Source organism: Cetorhinus maximus, chromosome 13 (genome assembly GCF_964194155.1).
Source record: "Cetorhinus maximus chromosome 13, sCetMax3.hap1.1, whole genome shotgun sequence".
Taxonomy (NCBI): Eukaryota; Metazoa; Chordata; class Chondrichthyes; order Lamniformes; family Cetorhinidae; genus Cetorhinus; species Cetorhinus maximus.
Genome location: NC_135891.1, coordinates 80,777,554 through 80,803,818, shown reverse-complemented (window position 1 = coordinate 80,803,818; position 26,265 = coordinate 80,777,554). Strand labels below are relative to the sequence as shown.

The following is a 26,265-nucleotide window of genomic DNA, read 5'->3' as shown; positions in this document are numbered from 1 at the left end:
CTTCACTTCCAAACTTATTCTGAAATCCTATCATATTACGATCACTTTTCCCCAGAGGACCCTTTTCTATAAGATTACTAATCAGCCGTGTCTTTTTGCATTATACTAGATCAAATTAGTCTATTTCCTAGTTCGTTCCTTCGTACATTTTTGTGTTAACTCAATCTCCAAGCTACATTTGCCTATTGGTTTACCTGCTCTATATGAAGATTAAAATCCTCCAGGTTTATTGCACTATTCCTTGTCACATGCTCCTCCAATTTGCTTCTTTGTACTCTGTCCACCACTAGGATTATTGTTAGGGGGCCTATCAACTAATCCCACGCATTTTCTACCCCCTTTTTTATTTCTTAGCTCCATCTATACTGATTCTGCAGACTGATTTTCTGTGTGAAGATCCTTTCCACCTACTGCCTTTATCACATCCTTTATTATCAAGGTTGTCCTACCTCCTTTTCTATTTTGCCTATCTTTTCTAAAAGTGTCCTGGAATATTTAATTCCAAACCTTGGTCACCCCTGCAGCCATGTCTGAGTAAAGTCACGAGCTGAAACCCATTTATCTCTATTTGTGGCATGAATTCATCTATTTTGTTCAAAATGCTTCATTGCATTCCTACTTAGCGCTTTCAAATTTTATCCTTTTACTATTTTTCACTGACGTAGTCTTTATTGCTAATGTCCTATTACCATTATTGAACTCTGTCTCTGCCTGGCACAACCTGCTTGAAGTTACCCAAATCGCTATTCTACTCTACTGTCTTGACTTTTCTATTCAGAGTTATAAATTAATCTTTATCTGAACCCTTCCTTTTAAGTTTGGTTCTGTCTCCAGGCAGCCTTCAAGTAGAGGGCCTACTTTATGCCTTGCAGCTGATGGCATTTCAGGTTCAAATGTAGCATCAGCTATCAAAACTGGCACCTTCACCTTACCAAGTTCCAGGGTTATCCCGGAGACTCCAGGAAGGTAAGATTAATCTCCCGGACACTGCTACCAGCAACCTGGGAGATAAATCATTTGGACTATTTTTTTTTTAAATCATTAGTTGTAAAAATATTGGAAATGGGGGAAAAGGTTATTTGACCAGGATGGAGCGTCTGAAGGCAAGTCATGTGCTGGGAACCTCCAGGATTCCATTCAACCAGAATTGGCAACCCTAGTTCCCCCACCTCAGGTTTTATCTTTAGTTAACTAAACAAGAGTCACAGATTGATCAATAATGATGTTTAATGCAATGTCAGACATTATCAGCTTGTATTTATATAGCAGCCTTTAATTATAGCAAAAGCCCTTTAAAGTAGGACATTGTTACAACGCTATTATACGTAGAAAATGCTCAAATGCAACTTCTGAAGCACGTGAAGTTTATATATTACATTGATTCCAAGAAAGAAATTTTTGGTCCTACCAATAACTGAGAAATTTATATTTTATCTTAATAGTTATAATTAATCTTCCATAAATCACTACAAAGGTAAATGAAGACGAACAGCATTAACAATAATCCATAAATTCAGCAGCTCCAGGCAGACATAATTTTGATTCTTGTAGTTGGACTTTTATCCAGTTCTAGCTGATAACTGGAACTTTCACACCTCAGGATAAACTGCGTCTGTAGCAATTCCACAGTTGTTATCCATGTCCTTAGCCATGTGGACATATCCTTCATTGCCCCAACTTGCTCCCCAACTAAAATTAAAGAAAAGTTTGCATTACTGTCTTGGTATCTTTAAAATAAGAGGTTTTGCTTTCGATTGCTGGCACAGAGAGTGGAGTCAAATGGGCTGTGGAGAGATTGCCCGCTGTAAAAATACAACTAGCTTGTTAAGATAAAACTGAGCCAGACTGCTTAGGGCAAAATTTCCTGTCAAGTTACACTGGAATCCAGCAACCATTTCACAGCCAAATCCTTCTCCCAACGGCATTTTCTACATTTTTCATCAGAAGCAACATTGAGTGCCGAATACTTCAACCTCAATCAGTATTATCGTTAGAGGGAAATGTGGTAAGACTTCATACGACATATTCCCTATCATACCCTAACAACACTGACTACAAGAGCTGCCTGTCCAACCCTACTGCCCATCACTAATCAAAGGCCTGAGGATGGGGATTTAAGTTTTAAATGTCCCATTTTAGGAACCAAACTTGAATGGGAGATCTGAAACAGCAAGGATTGCAGGCCCGTTTACACTGTGACAAACCCAACAGAGATTTCCTATCTCCCACCCGGTTGATGCTGTAAATCTGAAGTTTTTGAATGGCCCTGTCTCTGTTAAACAGGACTGGCTCAGGAGTGTGGGGAAGTGGGTAAGTTGGAGCTCTGCTGCCATGCAAGATCAGCCTCGGCTCATCTGCAGCAGAATTATGGTCCCCGGCATTTCTACATCTCTTCTGTCTTTAGGGAGAAATGGAAAAAAAAAATAAAGACTCCGAACAATTTAGGTCAAATCAGTAAGAAAGTTTTTATGAAGGTAGGCCCATTGGTTCACTAACTGAATTTCATTAGCTTTAGCTGTATATAATTGAAAAGATTACAGTTGTTTAGATTTGTAACTTTAATTTAAACTCTGAGATTAAATTAACAGGAATTGAACCTCCCAGCCCTCTCCCCCTGTGTGCCTTACCTGTTCTTAACAATCCAATATGGCTTCCGATTTTCAGTCCCATATCCGACTGCCAACACTTCATGATCAAGTTTGACAGAACTGCAATGTGGCTCATAAAAAATACCTGGAGGAAAGGGAACATTTGTACCTGTTATCATGGAATTGAAATCTCAATTTCACAGGGAAAGAAGGAAAGAAGTGGGAGAATTGTATAAATTCCACGGCAATTAAAAACTATTTTTAATGGCCACAAAGTCCAAGAAATTGGCTTGCATCTGACTTTGTTTAATAAATCAAGCACTCTCAAAACTCAGGTGACAAACACTATTTTTAACACTCCCCTAATAATCGATTATTCTCCATTGCCTACAGCGGTGGCTGTCCCTTGATCCAAGAATGATGTCTACTCAGGGTCACAAGTTTCTGCCATGGGTCTTCATGTGACTGAACAGCTTGATTCTCGGCCTACAGATCTTTGGGCACATGGGGCAGGATGTCCCAAGAGGTAGTGAAATCCAGAGTGCAGGATTCGCTTCTTTTTATTTCCTTCTCTGCCACCCCTCTGCCTCATCATTAAGACACTGTGACTCAATGCACAATGCAGTTTGATGGACAAGTTGCTGCCATTTTGAATGATTGGTTGCGAGCTCCTCCCAGTCATCTTCAGAGTGTCTTTGAGGCATTTTCTTTGTCCTCCCCTGGAACATTGGCCATTTGAGAGTTGAGAAAACAGGAGGGGAGTGGGGATGGTTCCAGTTGATTTTGCAGGATTTTTTCCTGAATGCTTGTGGGACTGCCTTGAAGAAGGACACTAGTGTTTGTTCAAAGGTCCTCCCATTGAATCCAGAGGGTCCAGCGGAGGCATTGATGATGGAATTTCTCTAGCACTTTTATGCGTGGCTGATACACAGACCAGGTCTCACTGCAATGCAGGAGTGTGGTAATGACAACTGCTCTGTACACTAGTGCTTTTCCAGAGGACATTTGACATTGTCTTTGTTGCCAGAAAAATCCAAGAAAAGTGTCAAGAACACCAGGGGCTGAATTTTCCCACCGTCGGGGGGGGGTTGTGCAGGGGCAGGGGCAGGGGCGGGCGTGAACCCAATCAGCGCCCCAGATCGGGCATGTGCCACCATTTTACGTGGGCGGGCCCACGCATGCGCGCGAAAGAGCGCAGAGATCTCCTTGAGGCACGGAGGTGCCTCAGAGAGATCAGTTTGACATGTGTAAATTTAAGTAAGGGAAAATAAAAACTTTTAAAACATGTCCCCTCATGTGACACTGTCACATGAGCTGGGACATGAGAAAGAATTATTTTTAAAATTTTTATTGACTTTTAAAACACTTCATGAAACCTCATCCCGCCCATGGATGAGATTTCATGAAATATGCGAAGGCCGCCTGGGCTCTTCGCCTGCCCGCCAACCTTGAGATTGGACGGGCAGCTCAGCTAATTGAATTAATTACTATTTAAATGGCCTTAATAGGCCAACTCGGCTGCGCGCCCGCCGAACTGAAAATCTAAATGACGCGCGGTGACGTTGAGACACCCGCCCGACATCACCATGCGTCATTTTACACGTCGGCGAGTGGACCCTGCCCCTGCTCACTGACTGGAGAATTCTGCCCCAGGAACTCTTCATTGCATTCATCAACCTGTCAAAAACATTTGACTCAATAAATTGCGAGGCTCTGTGGATTGTGCTCCAAAGATTTGGAGTCCAAGAAACTTCATCACAATCCTGCAACTGTTTAATGCTGATATGACTGTAACTGTCTTGAATGGGAAATCTAAAACAGATGCCTTCAAAATACAGACTAGGGTCAAACAAGGCTGTGTGAGTCTATCTGACAATGGCAATTCACTTCATCAAAGATCAACTGCCCTCTGGGGTAAGTATTAAATACCACCTAGATGGAAAACTCTTTAGCCTCAGTTGCCTCCATGCCAAAACAAAACTGACCACCATAGACATACATGATCTACAGTTTGCAGATGATTGCAGTGACATTGCCTACTCTGCACCAGATTTGCAAGCCACCCTCAATCTCTTCAATTCTATTGTCCTCCATTTAATAAATGGCTTAATGTTTTGTTTATGATGTAAATGGAATACAGGACAGTGATTATTGAATACTAAAAATACTAAACTTGTAACTAGTTCAATATAATTAATTGCCAACTCCATCGCCTCTGAATTTTGTAAAATCCACTCAAAAATTGTTTCAACCATTAATAGGTTCATTATGTGCATAAACTATAAATCCTATCTCTTACCTGATTTGTACAACATGAAAGATCTGTGCTCTGCGTCTATAGAAACAGATATTGGTCCAACCGTGGCAACTGCTGCAGCTAAATCCGCTTCAGAATTTTTTGGAATCATCCTGACACCCTTGCAAGTGGCGACAATATCGTTTTTGTTGGATTTACAATCCCCATCCTAAAACCAAGAGTTTGCAGAAAGCTGAGACAAAGATTTCCCCAAATAAGAACACGGGAATGATTAGAAACCAAGAAAGGGCAGAAAACTGAATAACTTTATCCCTTATTGAAGAATCTCACTCCCTCAAACCCATTATTCTCCACAGCTGCTTTCAATTGCCTCATGAACACATTTCAATGGTTTTCAATTGCAATTTATTTCACCAGCCTCTTATTCTTTAGGTATAAATAATTCAATTTAATTCCCTGTGCCAATTCTTATTTTCAGTTTGTGTTCCTCACATTTAATTGTTCACCTGAGTGGATAGTTTGTTTAGGTCATTTTCCTTCAATGATGCTCAATTAGAACCTCCCTTCTTCCTAGGAAAGAAAATCCCTTTTAGTTGATACATTCAAATAAACCCTGCTTAGTTATCCAGTGGAGTTTATGTATCCTTTGTTTAATCTGTTGATTTGCTCTAATAAATTCCTCACCTATTGATGTACCAGGGCTTCATGTGAACCTGACAAAAATCAGTAAGTGAGTCAAGACGTAGGATGTAAACACAATGGCCCAGGTTTTGCTGGGGTGCGAGGGGATGGTGTTGACGGTAAACTGTCATTATCCCTCTGAAACTGACCATAGCTTCAGGATGTCAGGATTAGAAGGGAAATCCTGAAGTTGTGGTCTGTCATTCAGGGATCCAACACAGGCTGGACTCTTCCCGACTCTTCACAGAACTAGATTCATTGAAATCCATGAGAACTTTTTGTCCTCTCTCACATCACTGTTAGAAGCTCATAAAAAGTTACACCTTGTTCAATCAGGAGTAACTGGGCTTTTTAAGCTAATTTTTTTCGTAATTTCCTAAACTGTTTCAGAATATTTTAGTCTCTATCTTCACCTCATGTGCATGGTTCAATCTTTAATATTTTTGATGTAAAAATGTTATGTGCTTTTATTTTCCTGCTTTTTGTTTCTTGCTTGTGTGTCGGTGAAAATCCTTCAATGCTTGCACAGCCTGATGACATCACTCCAACTCCACACTGGGAAAATCCCCAGTGAAGAACACTGCAATCAGTGACAGTACTTCTGCACAGTGATCGAACTGAAATTCTTGTCAGAATGATCACTAGATCTCTCAGCGAGGCTTAATTTGTGATCATCAGTGAGCACCCTTGCACCACTGTTGACCGCAAACTCTGGGCCAATGTGAACTAGGACAGCTGTTTTGGAATACAATCTGAGAACTATTGAATGCTGAATCAGTATGAGCTACTGTGTCACAGGGATAGAGGGCTTGATTTTCCTATCCTGACAAGGCGAGGACCGGTGTCGAGCAGGCTTTAAAAATGGCAGGCAGAACCTGATTCTGAGATTTCTGCCCCCATTCCCATCGCCGGCAATTTTGATTAGCATGGCATAAGGAGGTAGGGCGAAAGCCCACATCCAGCTATTCCGACTGTTGCCGGCTCCATTGCAGAGGTGGACATTTCAGGCCCTCCGCAATTTTCATGGGGTTGAGCCAGCTTTTGAAGGCGACATGGTTCACATTGGCTCAGAGATGTTGTGAACCATGAGGGAATGCTGGTTTGGAATCAGGAACCACATAACAGGTAAGTTCAAAATGTTGCCAACTTTGCATGTCATAATGAAATGCTGTATGATAAATTACAGTGAGTGATTATCAGGCTTTGTTTTGAAAAGGTAGGCAACTATTAAATTGAACAGCACTGTGAAAGTGGAAAAGTTTTCAGATGCATCAGATTACATTATCCACTGGATAATGCGCTCTTCTACATTGCACAATATTGAAATTTACGTTTGACTGCATTAAATTGTTCTTTTTGCTTTCAAGTTTCCCTTGAATTTCAACTCAGATATCTGTTTGGCTGTTTCAAAGCTTGGGTAGATGGCTGAGCTCTTTGGAGCTCAGCTATCTGTTTCACTGCTTCAAAGCTTGGATGGATGGTTGAGCTTCTGGCTGACTTTGAAATATTTAATGTATTCACCTTTGGAGGTTTTGTTGACACTGTTTTGCAATGGAATGTCATTATGAAGCTTGGCTGAGTTCCACACCCATTAATAGTTTCTTCAGCGCAGTTGGAGTTGTTGACACAACTGTCAAGGGACCATGAGATTGGTTATTTTGACAGTTTTATAAGTATGTAATATTATTATTCTTTTTCAAGTTGATTTTAAAGTACTGTTTGTTTATCCTAACAGATGCATGAGCATCTCAAAGACTTCCCAATGTTATTATAGGGCTCATGAATCCTGTACATAGTGGACAGACCACATAGTGGTGAGGGTGTATGGAGGTGAGGGAGTATGGGGGTGTGGGTAAGGTGAAGCATATAGACGGAGTAAGAGGGTTGTGAGGGGGAAAGGGGGAAAGGGGTGAGGATTTGGGGGCTTCACACTCGTCTCCAGGAGTGGGCCAATGTTCCAGATAAAGGAAGTGAACTTTTTAACTTGATTACCTAGGTATCTGCCTGCCTCTGTCTCCAACTTGAGCCTGTTCTAGGGGTGGCAGCCTCAACTCCAGCCCATCCCCGGCACGCCGCCATCAAAATGGTGCGGGCAGGCAATGACAGCAGGAGGTGGGTTTGCAATGTTAGAAAATGACCTGACTCCCAATTCCCACTTCCAGGATGAAAATCTAGCCCAATAAATCCTGTCCATCAAGGCAAGCATTGAAGGCAATTGCATAGATTGTTCGAGGCACCACACTGAACACTAACCGAAGAGACATGTTGCTAAAGTTTTTCATCTTGCACTCATCAGGACCAAAGCAAGAATGCCAAAATTCAAATGATCACAACAATTTATACTATAGGAGAAAGGGGTGATGATTGGTCAGCAAGGCGACTCTGATCAGGGAACTATTGGCTCCCGAAGCTCCTGAGTAATTGAGAAAAAGTGCAAAGCTTGAACATATTCCTTTTCATTGGAAGTGAACATGCCCCTGCATATGAATGTAAGTCACTTCTAGCCACTGTAAGTGAGCCACATTATGAGCTTGACTGATTATCTTAAATTGATTGTTAGTGTAGCTATTAGTGCACTCAGGATTGTTCAGCAAGTGCTGCCCAATTTTGGAATCACATCCAACGGTACACATTTTGTTTTGGGTTTTGCAATCACGGATTATTCGGGTACAGAAGTAGTCAGACTATAGGAGGAGAGTGTTCTCCTCTGCCCTTACATAATCTGGGAGTGTGTGATGGGTACCTAAACGCTGCATGGGTTCCTGTGTATCTCTGCCAGGAGGCTGACCAAACCATCAGAGAACAATTCAAACAAACAAAAACGGGATCTGAAATGGAAAGAATAGTATTCCTCATTTTAATGAACACAAAAATACTAAGAAGATTAAGGAGAAAGGGAAATTACCTTTGCAGTGTAGGGGTAGGATTGTTCTGAATTGATACCATTTTCTTTGATAAATAGAAGGGCCCGCACTTTATATCCACCATTACAGCCTCTGTTTCCTACAACTTGGGTACAATCCATCAGGTACTGTTCACTCAGGGAAATGAGCTTTCCTGTTTTCCTAAACACTTGTCCTTCAAGTACTCCAGTTGTACTGAAAGCCCAGCATGAGCCACATTGCCTCTAATATAAACAGAATCACAGTGAGAGACATTTGTGATAGTTTTTGATATTTTATTTCACTGAGAAACCTTTATGTAAGAGTCAACAGCCATAGCACAGGGCACATGATTTTCTTTCTCATATACACTTTGGCAATATGAGCCTGAGGCTATCAATCTTTCAATTGTACAAACTTCAATGTTTGATAGAAAATTGTTCATTAATCACCCCTCTACTCACTAACCTACATTGGCTCCAGGCCTGGCAAAGCCTTGATTTTAAAATTCTCATCCTTTTTTCTCACATCCTTCCTTGGGCCCTTCATTTCCTATCTCTTTAATTTCCACCAGCCCCACAATCCTCCCATCTGTGCTCCTCCCAAATCTGTCCTCCTGCATTTTCCCTGATTTTAACCTTTCCTCTATTGGTGCCCATGCTTTCTGCCGCCAAGGCCCTAAGTTCTGGAATTGCCTCTCTAAATTTCTCCACCTCTTTACCTCTCTCTCTGCCTTAAAGACAATCCTTAAAACCTACCTTTATGACCAAGTTTTTGGTCGGCTACCTTAAAATCTCCTTCTGTGGCTCAGTGCCATACTTTGTTTGATATGGCTCCAGTTGAAGTTTTTACTATATTAAAGGCACTATGTAAATGCAAGTTCTTGTTGTATATGAAAAATGAACATCCCATTTCTTGATGTGTCCTCAAGAACTAAATTAGCAAACATTGGGCGACTGGCAAAGGCTGTGTTCTCAATATTGGCGATCACCCACAGTTCCTCAACATTTCACACTTCATTAATTACTAGGAGCACTTCTCCCATCTTTACCTGGTCCTTCACTGGAGTAACATAACCCTTGGGACGCCAGTCAACAGCCAAAGGCAGTTCAACATTCTTCTGTGCTGTAAACACATTGTGTGTCATGTTCCCAGCTTCCTTTTTGCTGAATTTATTCAAATACTGTCCAAACTCTTTAGTGGTCTAGAAAATCAAGAAACTCTGAGATTTAGTAATCATAATATTAATGGGGTTCAATGGCCGGAATTTTCCGTCCCTGTTGGCGTCAGGCGTCATGGCGGGCACGAGCAGGCAATATGGCAAGAAGGCCAAAAATCTGTTTCACATCACCATGAAACCAATTTGCGATCGTCTGCACCGCCCGTCAATGGAGGGCCACCTTTCCCGTCACCACCAGTTAGGAATGTCATTTTAATACATCTGCTTATAATTATAAGCCCTGTTCGCTGGAATCATCCCATGCACACCACCCCCCCATCCCCTTCAAAGTTACCACCCACATCGGCGGGAAAACACACCAGTGCAGAACACATTTTGACAAGTGTGACGTGTACAGGTTGGAACTTACTGTTAGGGACTTGCTCACATCGCGGACTTCCGAGGAGCCGAAGATGCTGGAGCCCTACAGCTACCAGACCCTGGAGGAAAATGTGCATCACATGCTGCGTGGATTCTCATACACATGGCTCCACTGTGAAGCAGCTCACGGAAGGTGGGAGGTCTCCGTTGATGTCTGGGGTCTGCTTCGGGACATCACAGTCTTGGCCATGGGCTGCTACAGATGATTGTCGGGAGTGGAAGGGGGGCAGAAGGTCTAGGATTGACTCGGAGAGGAAGGCGTACTGGGGAATGAAAATGTCGGGAGGGAGTGAGTTCGGGAGAGGGGAATGAAGGTGTCGGGGTGGGTGGGGTAAGGTTGGGATGGCAGGAGGGAGTACGGGGGAGGAAGTTGTTCAGAGGAAGGAAGGAGCCTGGGGGAGGAGGGAGTAAGGGTGGAGTGGGAAGTAATGGTGGAGGAGGGAGTAAGGGGGGGGTGATGCCCAGGTGAATGTGCAAGGGGGGGCTCTGTGGAGTCAATGACTGCCTCCTGGGGAGCAAACTGAGGGTGGGCATGGTAGGAGTCAATGGTGAGTATGAGAGAGGGCAGAGTGAGCCAGAAGTGTGGGAGGGTGATGGTGCAACTGGTAGTGGTACAGGGGTTGGCAAGTGTGGTTGGTGGGGACTCGGAGGCAGACACAGACTCTGCGGGTGGGAAGGAGGAGCCTGGGAGGTCAATGTTGATGGGGGTGGGATTCTCGGGAAGATAGGGAACGTACACGTTCACCTGGACATCCTGGGAAGAAAAGGCTTCTGGTTGGTCGGTGATGGTGGGGAGGTTGAAGGTGATGCAAGGGGGGTCAATAGTGATGGGGAAAGGATGTGGGTGACTGGGGGAGGGGAAAGGATAGGGGAGCTGAAAACAAACCTTATAACAACCATGTTCCTGAAATCGAAAGTGAACAGAGCCTCATGTTGGATATGCACAGGTGCTGCTTGGGAGTGTGATCAGTGGGTGGGCGGAGATGCAGGTCAGCTCAGATAGACAACTGAAAGAGAACCCCAGCAGGCAGCATTGAAAATGCTCGGGGGCAGCGGGATGAGTGTGATACAGGAAGAATCCACGTGCGTGAGAGTGTGCTTGCATGAGGCTCCGAAAGGCCCTGCCACACACACACACAGCTCCCTCCAGAATCACTCGTGGTCCATCTGCATGCAGCTCAACTGCTAGTGGGAGGATGCAGAGGGAGGACTCGTGAAGCCTGTAAATGAGGCTGAAAGACACCATTGCACATTAGTCAGTGAAAGTGAATATATTTTCAGATTATAAAGCAACAAAATGTATTCACCCATACAACCACTAGTGATCAGAAATTCTTAACTTTTCTAGGCCTCCCACTCCTCCTGGGTGCTGCGCTGATATCCACAGCAGAGGTAGAGACAGCCTGTGCAATGGTTGGCCCTATTGCTTCTGATGATTTCAACGTGAGGCCCGGCTTGCTTTGGCTGCCCTCCTGTGGGCCAGCTGCTCCCTCTGTGGTGACAGAGGACAAGGCTGAGGGGGTCACAGGCAAAGAGACTGAGAGGGAGAGGACAGCCTCTGAGATTCTTGAGTGGATGACACTGAGGTGTCCAGCTGCTGCTCTTCCTCCCTTCGGTGACCAAGGGCCCCAGTCTGACTCCTTGAGGGGAAGGAGCACCTGGAGGGATTTCAAGGTGCCCTGTTTCCCTCTCGCGTTGCCACTGCAGGAACCCACCCATGGCTCCCACGATGGAATGCAGGTCTGCGCACATCTCTGCGTTCTGTGCACCAGGGTCTCCATGACGTCTGCCATTCTTCCCATGGTGACCTCCAAATGCGTACATGTGGGCACCACTTCATCAGACAGCAGGCAGACTCACTCCTCCGACTTGCACGCCACTCTGAGGGTTCCAACATCTCTGCATGATGTTCCCCCATCTTCTGCTGACTCTCCACGATGAGTTGGAAGACTAGTTCCAGAGACTCACCATCTGACTCATCCCTCACAGATGCTTCTATCCCAGCAGTCCTCCGAGTGCTGGGGAGCTCAGCTGAACCTGCCTCTTCCTGCTGTGGACACCGTCCCGGGGAACAAAGGTGTCGGGAGGGTAAGGTTGGGTTGGGGATAGGGAGCACGGGGGTGGAGATTGTTCGGAGGGAGGAAGGAGTCTAGGGGAAGAGGAAGTAAGGGTGGAGTGGGGAGTAAGGGTGGAGGACGGAGCAAGTGGGGGGGCATGCCCAGGTGAACATACAAGGGAGGGTTCTGTGGAGTCAATGACTGCCTCCTGGGGAGCAAACTGAGGGTGGGCGTGGTAGGAGACAATGGTGAATATGAGAGAGGGCAGAGGGAGCCAGAGGGGTGGAAAGATGAGGGTGCGACGGTAGCGGTACAAGGGATGGCAAGGGTGGTTGGTGGGGAATCAGAGGCAGACACAGACTCTGCGGGTGGGAAGGAGGAGGTCGGGAGGTCAGTGTGGAAGAGAGTGGGATTCTCGGGAAGATAGGGAACATGCACGTTCACCTGGACATCCTGGAAAGAAAAAGCTTCTGGCTGGTAGGTGACGGTGGGGAGGTTGAAGGTGATGCCAGGGCAGGGCAGCACATGCAACATCAAAGATTATCCAGAAAAATGATGACTGACGGCTGTGCTATCTCGTGTAACTGTGGCTAGAGCTCTCCCTGTGATTCATGAAGCAATGATATGCCTGAAGTTTGATGGTTTGATGGTGAATTTAACAGGCGTAGGTTTTTCCTCAGTATATCAGCACATTGAAAATTTTCCAGCTGAGCTTTACCATTTTTCATCATTAAAATGTCTGTGTGAAACATTGACTACTTTCTGCTGTTCCAACAACAGGAAACCTATGATCCTTCAACAGAGCTGATGCATCCCAACAATCGAAGACAATCCCACTTTGGATGGCACTGATAGAGTTGTCTCTTGACGCTTGCATGAAGGTAACCATGTTCTCTCTCTTTGAGAGTCAATATGCACCTATCAGTCTTGCCAAGGAAGCCTGCATGTATTATATCATAGCTGGTGCCTACAGAGGAATACTGATTGATGTAATGGGAGGAGACACAGAAGTCAGTGTCGAGAATGATGATATTGGAGGCTTACTACTAGAACAGAGTTTGTGGACACCTTTTCAACTTCTCTTTTCTTTCAACTTAAGGGGTGGCAGTGTTCATTAAGGGGAACATTCCAGTGCTAGAGAGAGAGGATGTCCCAGAGGGGTCAAGGACAGAATCTATTTGGCTAGAGCTAAGGGGGAAAAAAAGGGTGCAATTATATCATTTGGTGTAATCTACAGTCCACCAACTAGTGGAAAAGATGTAAGGAATAAATTTGCGAGGAAATTACATAGAAGTGGGAAAATTATGGATTAGTTATAATGGGGGACTTTAATTATCCAAATACAAACAGATAGTGGTAGTGCAAAGGGCAGAGAGGAGCAAGAATTCCTAGAGTGCGCTCATGAAAATTTTCTACAGCAGCATGCTTCCAGTCCAATGAGAAAAGAGGCACTGCTAGACCTGGTTCTTGGAAATGAGGTGGGCCAAGTGGATCAAGTGTCAGCAGGAGAACATTTTGGGAAAAGTGATCATTGTACCATAACATTTAGACTGACTGTGGAAAAGGACAAGGAACAATCCAGGGCGGGAATAATTTAGGGGGGAAAGCCAATTATATTGGGGTAGAATGGATCTGGGCCTGGTAAATTGGAATCAAAGGTTAGCAGGCAAAACTTTAACTGGACAATGGGCCGCCTTTAAAGAAGAGATAGTTCGGGCAGGGATAGTTTCGGTATATTCCCATGATGACGAAAATAAGGGCAAACAAATCCAGAGCTCCCTGGATGACAAAAGAAATAGAGATTACTATGAAGAAGAAATAATGTGCTTATCACAGTCGTCAGGTGGATTATACAGCTGAGAGCCAGACTGAATAAAGAAGGTTCATGGGGAAGTGAAAAAGCAAATAAGAGAAGCAAAGAGAGAGTGTGAAAAGAGATTGGCAGCTAACATAAATGGGAATCCCAAAGTCTCCTACAGGCATATAAATTATAAAAATGGTATAAAAGGAGGAGTAGGGCAATTAGGGATCAAAAAAGGGATTTATGCATAAAGGCAGAGGGCATAGATGAGGTATTAAATTAATACTTAATTATTGTCCTTACCAAGGAAGAAGATGCTGCACAGATCATGGTGAAAGAGAAGGTAATTCAGACACTTGAAGGGTTCAAAATTAATAAGGAGGAGGTACTGGATAGGTTGTCTGTACTTAAACTTGATAAGGACCAGATGAGATGTCACCCAAGGATACTGAGGGAAGTGAGAGTGGAAATTGCAAAGGCACTGGCTATAATTTTCCAATCTTCCTTAGACTCAGGTGTAGTGCCAAAGAACTGGAAAATTACAAATGTTATACCCTTGTCCAAAAAAGGATGTAAGGATAAGCCCAGCAACTACAGGCCTGGCAGTTTAACTTTGGTGGAGGGGAAGCTTCTAGAAACATTAATTTGGGACAAAATTAATCATTACTCAGGCAAATGTGGGTTAATTAAAAAAAAGCCAACATGGATTTGTTAAGGACAAATCATGATTAACTAACTTGCTGGAGTTTTTTGATGAGATAACAGAGGGTATTATTATTATTGAGGATAATGCTGTTGATGTGGTGTACATGGCCTTCCAAAAAGGATTTGATACAGTGCCACACAACAGACTCATGAGCAAACTTGTAGCTCATGGAATAAAAGGGACAGTAGCAACATGGATACAAAATTTGCTGAGTGAAAGGAAACAGACAGTAATGGTTAATGGATGTTTTTTAGGCTGGAGGAAGGTTTGTTGTGGTGTCCCCCGGGGGTTGGTGTTAAGACACTTACTCTTCCTGATCTATATTAATGACATAGACCTTGGGGAAAAGGGCACAATTTCACAAGTTGCAGATGATTCAAAACTTGGAAACATTGTGAACTGTCAATAGGATAGTATAGAACTTCAAAAGGACATGGACAGTTTTGTGGAATGGGCATATAAGTGGCAGATGAAATTCAAAGCAGAGAAGTGTGAAGTGATTCATTTTGGTACAAAGAACATGGAGAGACAATATAAAATAAAGTGGGTGCAGAGGCAGAAGGACCTGGGTGTTTGTGTGTATAAGTCATTGATGGCAGCAAGACAGATTGAGGGCATGGTTAATAAAGCATACATTGTCCTAGGCTTTATTAATAGGGGCAAGGAGATTGTGTTAAACTTGTATAAAGCACTGGTTCAGCCTCGCCTGAAGTATTACATCCAGTTCAGGGCACCACACTTTAGGAAGGATATGAAGCCATTCAAGAGAGCGCAGAAAAGATTCATAAAAATGGTTCTGGGGATGAGGAACTTCAGTAATGCAGATAGATTGGAAAAGTTGGGATTGTTTTCCTTGGAGAAGAGAAGGCTGAGAGGAGATTTGATAGAGGTATCCAAAAGCATGAGGGTCTGGATAGAATAGGTAGGGAAAAACTGTTCCCATTGGTGGAAGGATCGAGAATGAGAGGGTACATTTAAGGTAATTGGCAAAAGAAGCAATGGAGACATGAAGAGAAACCTTTTCATGCAGTGAGTTGTTAGGATCTGGAATGCATTGGCTGAGATTATGATGGAGGCAGATTCAATTGAGGCATTCAAGAGGGAACTGGGTTATTATCTGAAAAGGAAGAATGTGCAGGGTTATGGGGAGAACCAGGGGACTGGCACTAGGTGAATTGCTCATTCAGAAAGCCAATGCAGACAAAAGAGGCCGAATGGCCTTCTATTGTTCGTAACAATTCTGTGATTCTGTGATGTACTCCTGAACATAGCAGTCTAGTGTACCTTGGCGTGGCATGGCTTGGTGATGCCAACAATCTGGCAGGTGCTTGCCATCAATATATCATCCTGATCCTTGCCCCTATCATCTTTTTCTAGGCCCATTATTAGTCTTAGACCTGAATGAAGACAAAAGGCTTCATAAGGATGCACCATCACTCTTTCTTACCATGTCAAGCTTCAGCACAGAAATCGGCATTGGCATGGATTCGGTAGTGAGCCTGAAGGTAGTGCATTGGGGGATTACCAGGCACTAGTGAGCAGGAACAGGTGAAGGTGGCAAGGAAGGCTAAGGGAAGAGCTAATGAGAGTGTCAACTCAAGTCTTAGATCTGCTGAAGAGGACAGAGATAAAAATATCAAGGGACCAACATTTATCTGTGCACTAATAATTGCTGAATACATTGGACTGGGTGCCTGTAGGGAGCTTCCAAAGTAAGTTCAATAGTGTTGTGAGATCCAGGGAATGGTTCAAGTAAGGTTCTAGTGAATGACATTGGCATTGCCGTCAATCAGTGAGCATGTTGCAATAGCAGCAGGCTGATTGGACCAAACATATCTTTCATACACCTGAGACAGCTTGGAGAAATCAAGAGAGTTTAAACTCTTTCGAGTTATCAACAGTCACAGATTGCAACTCTTTCGAGTACAATCACAGTTCTTGGTTTCCGGGAGTGGGACATGAACCCACAACCCTCTGATTCAAAGGCAAGGGTGCTATGAACTGAGTCACAGCTGACACCTATCAAGAGAGTTTAAAAAGAACAAAACAATTGACATTCACAAAGAGGCACTGGTGCAATCACAAGCTAATTGTTCTTTAAAGTGCTCCAGACTAGCGTCATGATGCATCATTACACCTGATTCATTGAAAGAACTTTCAGACCTACTGTTCTCATTGTCGCACCTTTTATACCAGAACTGAGAGAACTGAACTATTAAGAAAGACTGAACAGGCTGAGGCTCTTTTCTCTAGAAAAGAGAAAATTGAGGGGTGACCTAACAGCGTTCTTTGGAATTATGACATAGTGAGAATGCTTTGTCTTGTGGGGAACCCAAAATGAGGGGGTCATAAATGGAAAATATTCACTAACAAACCCAGTAAAGAACTCAAGAAAATTTTATTTATCCAGAAACTGCTTAGAATGTGGAACTCAGCACCATTTGGAGTTGTTGAGGCAAATATTAGAGGTGCCTTTAAGGGGAAGCTAGATAAACACATGTACAGGAAAGGATTGGAATGATATGTTGATTGGGTTAAATGAAAATGGATAGGAGGAGGCTCATGTGGAGCGTAAACGCTGACAGACCAGTTGGGTTGAATGGCCTGTTTTGGTGCTGCAAATTCTATGCAATTCCATGAAATGCAATTCTGTACATACCAGATCTCCAAACTGATTCATTCCTACTGTAAATGTGTGCTTTCCCATTGAGTGTTCCAGGTTATGCTTAGCAATGTATTTCATATTTTCTTCCCACGCATTTCTTCTGTAATTTCCATCATTCTGAAAAATAATCCAGCAAAATCAAATACAAAATCATTCTTTCGTTATAAATATTGGGAATATTTTCAGGATAGGTCCCAGAGGTAAAAAGTCCAGTGTGCTTCACTCCACCTCATCATTGATGAAAAAAAATCCCTTTTAGTAGTTTATCACATCAAAACCAATACATATTAAGTCAAAGAAAAATTCCGGTAGTGAACTGTGAGGTTATAACCATCGGAAAAGACAATAAGCTGAGGGTCTTTTCCACAGAAAAGAGAAAGCTGAGAGGTGACTTGATAGAGTTCTTTAAAATTATAACATGTTTGGTAGGATGAACAGAAAGACGTTCCCTCTTTTGAAGAAGTCTTAAGCTATGTAGAATAGTCACTAATAAATCCGATAGGGAATTCAAGAGAAATTTCCTCACCCAAAGAGTGCTAAGAGTGTGTTTAGAATAAAAATGAATATTGAGGTAAGTGGCACAGATGCTTTTAAGGGGAATCTGGATAAGCACATGAGGGTGAAAGGAATGGGAGGGTGTGCTGAGGAATTAGATGTAGAGGAGTATAAAAAAGATCTGTGTGGAGCGTAAACACTGGCATAGACCAGCTGGGCCGAATGGCCTGTTTCTGTGCTATAGACTCAACTGTAAAATTCCTTGAAACAACAGTTTGGTTTCTAGAGTTGGATCAGTGAGTAGAAAAATAACTTTGCTGAAATGCTGTCCAAGAGCACACATGAGTAGGAATTAAATCAGGTGAAGACTTGTTCAGTCCTGACCAACTTATCTCAGTTTAGACAATTGTGGCATCTGCATATTGGATGCCTCAATGCAAACTTTTGTTTTCTCTCAGCCAGTTTTAGGACTCTGCTCTTGGAGGCTGTGGATTCAAGTCCCACTCCAAAGACTTGATCATATAATCTAGGCTGACACTTTGGTGGGGCAGAGTGGAAGAGAAACCCTCCCACAAGATTTTCCGCAGCCGCAATTGGACCTCTTTGAGCCCTGTGGGTCCCTAATACCAGCATTTCATTCAGCCTCCAATGGACCTCCAACCTCTGGCCAGGAGGCCAGCCCCCGGAGCATTGCCAAGTTCCAGACACAGCGGGGGACCCATTCGATGCTGAAAAAACTTCATTAGTGTATGAAAATGGCCCTTGATCGAGGCCTTATTTATGTTGGCTGTCTGGCTGCCTCCGTCAAGCAGGCTGTGATCTTCCGATCCTTTACAATCCATAAACACCAACTTATCAAAATACAGTAACCCATATCCCATTCTGTACAAAGTCCTGCCAGTTACCCCTGCCTCAGCCCCACCGCTTGCTGGTCTACATTCATTCTCCAACCCCCAATACAGTAACTTTAAACTCTTATCCTTCTCTTCAGATCCCTTCACATCCTGCTCTGCCCCATTTCTGCTCCTTACATCCCTTCTCATAACCGACAATGGAAATGAAAATTGGGCGTTATGTCAAACGAGCGGCCAATCCGCTTCTGCTGTTTATCCGCTGAGGAAAAAGTCAAAGTTCACCCCCCTGCACGTCTGACTTCCTACCTTTCACCCCAGGTTTCTCAGTGAAAACAATCAAATCAACTTAGTGACCAAGAAGCAGGTTAAACAACAAATTTAAATGCAGGAAATCATGATAGCTGCTTAGTGAGTAAAGGTTCAGCATTTACTGCTTCTTACCTCGTTGTATTGCTTCCTATGAAATGATTTCCAGCTGAACCAGGCTTCATCCAGTGTTGGGTCAAACATGGAGCTTGAGACTATTGCTAGAATGGAGACCAGCACACACCCCACGAACAAAATGAGCTTCATGATGGACAGCCTGTTGAAACAAGGTCAATAGTGTGATACCTACAGGAAGTGGTGCTCACAAATTACACTGGAAAAAATATTTTGAAGTGTGGAGCATATACATCATCTTAATTCACCCAAACATTTTACTGACCATTGAGGGATGATTTCCTCTGGTCACTTCCGTGTTTTACAGCTTTGCTGGAATAGTGCAACAAAGAAAATCTCTCTGTTATCCTTCCAATGTTTTGACACAGAGGAATCAGAGTTCTCTTCTAACCCTGGATCACATTCTGTAATAACTATTTATTATCTATATTTTTGTTATTCTATTATTCTTCCTGATCAACTTTTTTACCATTCTTTTGTGTCAAATGTATCTGTAACGTTTCTCCTTTCAGTCAACTTTGAAGAACATGGGATATTATGCAAACAAGAACAGACCATTTTCCCAACCATCTGCCCATTTCAAACTGAGCTCAGCACCAGTTTCCTATCTTCTCACCACATCCCTTCATCATGAAAGTTGTCCAGTTGTCCTTTGAATACGTTTATAGTCTTTTCTCCATAACTTATTCCATACATTTGTTACTCTTTGGGTAAAATTCTTCTTCCTGGATGCTTTTAATATTGTATTTTATAAAATACAATAAATTGTTTTAAAATCAACAATTTGTCTGGGCCAGTTTCATCAACCCATATCATAGCTTTGCTAACTGAAATGAGGCCACCTTCACTAATGAGAACTAACCCAAATTCATTAAGTCTCCCCCCAAACTGAGATTGCTAAGAACCCTCTCTGTTGCACTTTACTGCACCTTGGCAGAAATGAAATATCCTCCCTATAGTCTGAAGGCCTATACTCCACACTCTACTCCACATGGGTCTAACCTGAGTCTTACATAGAGTATATTAACTTATGTTCATTGTCTCCTGTACTTTTGCTAACACAACCAAACAGCTGGTTGTTCATTGTGCTGTTAAAAGGAATGGATTGGCTAATGTCTTATACAATTTTACTATTAACTATGCTCAGGAGGAGTTGGGGAGTAGTGACATGAACTGTCTGGTTCACTAATGTCCTTTAAGGGAAGGAAATCTGCTGTCCTTACCTGGTCTGGCCTACATGTGACTCCAGATCCATGGCAATGTGGTTGACTCTTAACTGCTCTCTGAAATGACCTAGCAAGCCACTCAGCTCAAGGGCAATTAAGGAGGGGTCTTGCCAGTTATGCCCACATCACATGAAAGGCTAAACAAAAAGATAGATTCTACTGGCCCTCTTTTGATTCCTGTAAAATAAAGACTCGTGTTCTGTTTAGAAGAAAGTGATTCTGCTCCAGAAACTGTCATCTACAAGGGGAAGAGGTGGGAAGTGTAAAACAGTTAAAAGAGTAAAAGAATCCCACAGTTCTGAGGCGCTTGAGCAGAATGAGTGGGATCAGGAGGCAGTGCTACAAGAATCAAATGACCGAGGAAGATAAAGAGTGTGGAGAACAGCAGATTAGGACTCAGGAGGAACAGGGGAAGAAATTTCAACAGATAAATAATGACAGTAACAAAGCCTTTAAGAAAGAAAGACTTGCATTTATATAGCGCCTTTCACAACCACAGGACTTCCCTAAGCGGTTTACAGCCAATGAAGTGCTTTTGAAGTGTAGTCACTGTTGTAATATAGGAAACGTGGCAGCCAATTTGCACACAGCAAACTCCCATAAACAGCAATGTGATAATGACCAGATAATCTGTTCTTCTGATGTTGGTTTAGGGATTAATATTGACCAGGACACTAAGAATAATTCCCCTGCTCTTCTTTGAAATAGTGCCATGGGATATTTTTACGTCCATCTGAGAGGTCAGACAGGTCCTTAGTTCAAAGTCTTATCCAAAAGGTTGCACCTCCAACAGTGCTGCACTCCCTCAGTACTACACTGGAGTGTCAGCTTTGATTTTTGAGCTCAAATTCTGGAGTGATAGTAGAACCCACAACATTCTGGCTCAGAGGTGATAGTGCTACCAACTGAGACACAGCTGACAGAGAATGGAGCAAAAAAGTTGTGATGTAGAGATAATGGAGATTCAATGTGAGAGAAATGTTTCCTTTCAGATGAAAGGCCTTTATATGACCTGTCTAAGAGCTTGGAGGAGTGCTCGGAGAATTCCCCCAGATATGGGCCCAATATTCAACACCATGGCAAATGCACCCTTCGTAGCTAAGAGTCGTTGACAGGAAAAGAAGCAGAAAGCCAAGCTTCCTGAAAGAAGCTTTCACATCACTAGCTACCCAGAGAAAACCTCTTCCTCTTGGACTCAGTCATTTCTCTAATCACCAACACCTCCCTACACCCTCACACTCAGTGTATATTTCTGATGAGGCTCAGACCTGGCCCATGGTCTACCTTGTATACGATATTTAGTCTGCCGATGTTAAAATGAACCTCCAAAACAAATAAAAAATATATTTTCTCTGAAAACCAATCCCAGCACTTGTACATTTGGAAATGTTGCCATGTTGTGTTCTTTACAAGCATTCCTGTAGGAAAAAACACACACACGACAGAATCAAAAATAACATTTAGATCAGTCAGCTTACCTTCCAGTTCTCACAGGCTCGATCTATGGTCTCCCCATGCAATGAACCTACTGGGAAAGGATATACCCTGATTTTATATATATATGTACATATACATATTTCCTTATTGCCTTCCAATGCCAAAATGTTGCTATGACTCAACCGATTGGCAAATTAAGGTGTTACTAAACTGACATATCAGATGCCACATGTTGTGAAAGAGAATATTCTGCAGGTGTTGCTGAATAAATTGGATCTTCCAGTACAATGGACAATCAAATTCACTTCAAAAAGTAATTCATGTGAAGCACTCTGAGGCCTCTCTGAGAGATGTTTAAGATGCGTTATCAGTGCAAGGCTCTCTTTATATCAATCTTCATTGATAAAGGACTATTAGTACCTCAGTTGCTTCACTCTAATTGAGTGATTTAAAATCCAAAGTTATCATTTCTTTTCCAATTTTTTACCTTCCTTTGTGTTAGACTGGATGGGTGGAAAACATCTGAACCTGGGCAGAGGGAGGAATGACAGCGACGTGAGGAATTGCAGTGAACAGAGAGAGATGCCTACGGCCCCTCATGGTCGATGGTTGGACCGTCCATTCCTGAAGGTGCTGATTCCCCCTGGGGTACAGTTCCATGGTACTAAATATGCTCAATAACCTTGCTCATGGCCACTTGTTATGTGTGATCCTGCTGACTGAATGTTAGCAGTTCAGTGAAGCCTGATTCTATCCCGATTCAAGCCCCAAAAATTGGGTAGTTTTCACTTAGTGTATGAAGAGGTGTTAGTGAATCACAGCCTGTTTTAAATCAATAGGAATAAGAATCAGGGGAAATGTAAATCAGATGCTGCTTCACTGTCACCCATGTGAACCCTAATAGCACAAAGTTACAATCTTCCAGCAAGGATCATTGAATAGTGATTAGAGGCAGGAACCCAACTTATTTCTTCCTCTCTCCTCTCCAAGCCAAGGAAGCCCCAAAACCAATTTGAGTGCACACACTGAGCCCCAGCTATGACTATCTAATTCAGCATAGATCAGGGATCATACCCGAGACCTTTCTGTCTATATGAATCTTTATATTACTGGGAAGATGCACCTACCCACTGATCACTGGAGAAGATCCTCTGAACCTATATTAACATTTTCCATAAAGGCAAAATACTGCAGATGCTGGAAATCTGAAACAAAAACAGAAAATGCTGGAAAAACTCAGCAGGTCTGACAGCATCTGTGGAGAGAAAGACAGAGTTAACGTCTCGAGTCCATATGACTCTTCTTCAGAGCTCTGCCTTTCTCTCCACAGATGCTGTCAGACCTGCTGAGTTTTTCCAGCATTTTTTGTTTTTGTTTAACATTTTTCATGCTAGGCTAAATGAACAAGAAGGCCAGGTTGTGGCCTCAAATCCACCTTTAACAAGTTGAATTCAATAAATTTGAAACATTTTGAGATGGGACCTGTAGTAATTTTGGTTTTATTTAGTGTGTAATGTGCCTTTAAGAATAATATGTTAGGAAAGATCACATGACCTGTAGTAACCAATAGGAGAGTAGCACAGGCTACTTCAGCAGTCAGTATAGAGATAGGGTTGGAGTTGAAAGCAAATGTGTAGCTGCTGCTGAGGTTTTTTTTAATTGTTCATTCATGGGCTGTGGGCTTCGCTGGCTGGGCCAGCATTAATTGCCCATTCCTAATTGCCCTTGAGAAGATGGTGCTGAGCTGCCTTCTTGAACTGCTGCAGTCCCTGTGGTGTAGGTACACCCACAGAGTATATTGTAAATAACCTTAATGTTTCCACTTAGAAAGTTGTCTGCAGATCAACTCTATCACTAATAATACAATTGGCAACCGCACAACAGGACCAAAGGAAATGGACAAGAAAGCCTCCAACTTGTTGCAAAAAACCCAACTGGTTGACTCAAGCCCCACAGGGAAGGGGACTATCCTGAGCCATTTAGCCTTCATGATTTCAATCTTATAATATGTGGTTCACTATTAAAATCATCTGAAGTACATAAGATAGGAGCCAGAGTAGGCTATTTGGCCCTTTGATCCTACTCCACCATTCGATAAGATCATAGCGGATTTTCTACCTCAACTCCAGATGATCCCCATATCCCTTAATTCCATTAGTAATCAAAAATCTGTCGATCTCTGTCTTGAATATACTCAATGACTGAGCATCCACAGCCCCCGGGGGTATAGATGTAAAGATTCACAACATTCTGAGTGAAGAAATCATTCTTCATCTAAGTCCTAAATGGCTGACCGCTTATTCTGAGACTGTGATCCCATGTTCTAGATTCTCCAACCAAGGGAAGTATTTTCTTAGCGTTGTGTCTGTGAAAGCCCTTAAGAATTTTATGTGATTCAATTAGATCACCTCTCATTCTTCTAAACTCCAGGGAATATGGGCTTAGTCTATTCAATAAGTCATCTATGGAACACACAGCCTTCCGGACTGAATATTGAATTCAACAACTTTACATCTTGAACTCCCTCCTCCATCCCCACCCCCTTTCCGTTTCTTCCCCCTCCCTTTTGTTTCTTCCAATAATTTATATAGATTTTCCTTTTCCCACCTATTTCCATTATTTTTAAATCTATACCTGTAATGCCCTGTCAGTCTTTCCACCCCACCCCCACTAGAGCTGTACCTTGAGTGTCCTGCCATCCATTCTTAATTAGCACATTCATTTAGATAATATCACCACCTTCAACACCTCTTTGTTCCTTTGTCTGTGACATCTTTTGATTATCTGCTCCTATCACTGCTTGCTTGTCCCTACAACCACCACCACCACCCCCAACTTCTCTCCCCCCACCCCCCCACCTTAAACCAGCTTATATTTCACCCCTCTCCTAGTATTACTCAGTTCTGTTGAAGGGTCATGAGGACTCGAAACATCAACTCTTTTCTTCTCCACCGATGCTGCCAGACCTGCTGAGTTTTTCCAGGTAATTCTGTTTTTGTTTTGGATTTCCAGCATCCGCAGTAGTTTTTTGTTTTTATCTGTGGAACTGTTCAGTTTTGATATGGGCAATGAATGAAGGCTTGCTGGCGTCACCTACAACGCGATAACCTAATAAAAATCCTAAGGATTCATTTACAATGATGTAATGATATTCTGAATCTTGTTTGTTCTGTAAGTCTCAGCTGCTCTTTTACAGAGCAAATGCTTTTGTTTAGCATTGAAGGCTGAGTTCACCTTTGCAGCATTGCGGAACAAGTGTGATGCTTGTCAGCTGTCAGCTTCTGTTGGGGTTTTTCATTAACTGTGACCACCAAAGCCATGACTTCTATTTGTGAGGGACAAGCCCAGTTCTCGAAGCTGCAGATAGCAACCTCGTGAAACTTGACCATATCGGGTTCTGATGCCTTGGTAATAACACTCAAGGATTGTCCCACAATACAGAATGATGTTGTTTTATCTTGATATAATACTGTTGAAAGGCAAAGCACCAATGTGTCTTTAGATATGCTGGAGTGACTCAAAGTATAGTTAGAGCGAGCATTATTAAAACAAGATGGGAGATTGTCCCTCTGCAACGCACATGATTCTAATATTTTTAAATAATGATTTATTCCTATTATAAGAACCTATTATAGCTGCAAACACCTTGGCCAGAAGTTTCCCCTCGTCGGGCGGGCTCGGTGGGAGCAGGTGAGGGCGGTCAGGGGCGGTCATGGGCAGTCAGGAAGCTGACCGCCACTCGCAATGACCTCAGCACCACAACTTTACGCGGGCAGGTCAATTACAGCCCGACCTGCGTGGATCGCGAGCGGCAGCACTCAGCGCTACCTGTGTGGGCGGGGGGGCGGAGGGAGAGCGGGTCTGGCGCGCAGTTCACGCATGCGCGTGAAAGAGCGCTTCAATCTCCCTGAGGCACAGAGCTACCTCAGGGAGATTGAAGAGCTTTTTTAAAAAATTAATAAAGACTGTAAAAATTTACAAAAAAACATGTCCCCTCAGGTGACTCTGTCACATGAGATGGGACATGTTTTTAATTCCAAAATAAAGTTTTTGTTTAATGTTTATTTGCTCTAGGAAACCTCATCCCGCTCGTGGATGAGGTTTCCTAAAAATGTAAAGGCCACTTGACCTTTTCACCTGCCTGCCAACTGTAAGGTTGGACCGGCAACGTAAATTTGATTTTAATTAGCTTGTTAATGGCTTTAATAGGCCTTTCAATTATCGGCAGGCGTGCAGCCGACTCCAGCACATGCCCACCGAACAAAATATTGCGCGAGTGCACAATGACGTCAGGGCACACGCCTGACGTCATTGTGCGTCATTTTACGCTGGGATGTGTCGGGCCTGAGCCAGCATGCCGAGCGTAACATTCTGCCCCTTGGGTCAGTGGTGACATTTCCACCTCTGATTAGGAAGTTCATGGGTTCAAACTCTAGGCCAGTATCAAGGAACTATCATATTTCTCCTAATATTACCGTGGGATACTTTAAAGCAGGCTTGTGTGTGTTTGTGTGTGTGTATGTTTGTGTGTGTGTTTGTGTGTGTGTGTGTTTGTGTGTGTGTATGTTTGTGTGT

The 26,265-nt window shown here is 43.0% G+C and overlaps 1 protein-coding gene across 1 annotated transcript; it reads right to left on the bottom strand.

The window, feature by feature from the left end:
* Positions 1–1,589: 1,589 nt before the first annotated feature.
* LOC144688303 (cathepsin L2-like) lies at positions 1,590–25,079 on the bottom strand. The gene is made up of 8 exons (XM_078554734.1): positions 24,925–25,079; positions 19,028–19,169; positions 17,232–17,354; positions 9,460–9,612; positions 8,432–8,653; positions 4,888–5,053; positions 2,628–2,733; positions 1,590–1,689 (listed from the first exon to the last, which is right to left on the bottom strand). Exons 1-8 carry the CDS (start codon positions 25,077–25,079, stop codon positions 1,590–1,592), a joined length of 1,167 nt encoding a protein of 388 aa, XP_078410860.1.
* Between the last annotated feature and the right edge of the window lie 1,186 nt (positions 25,080–26,265).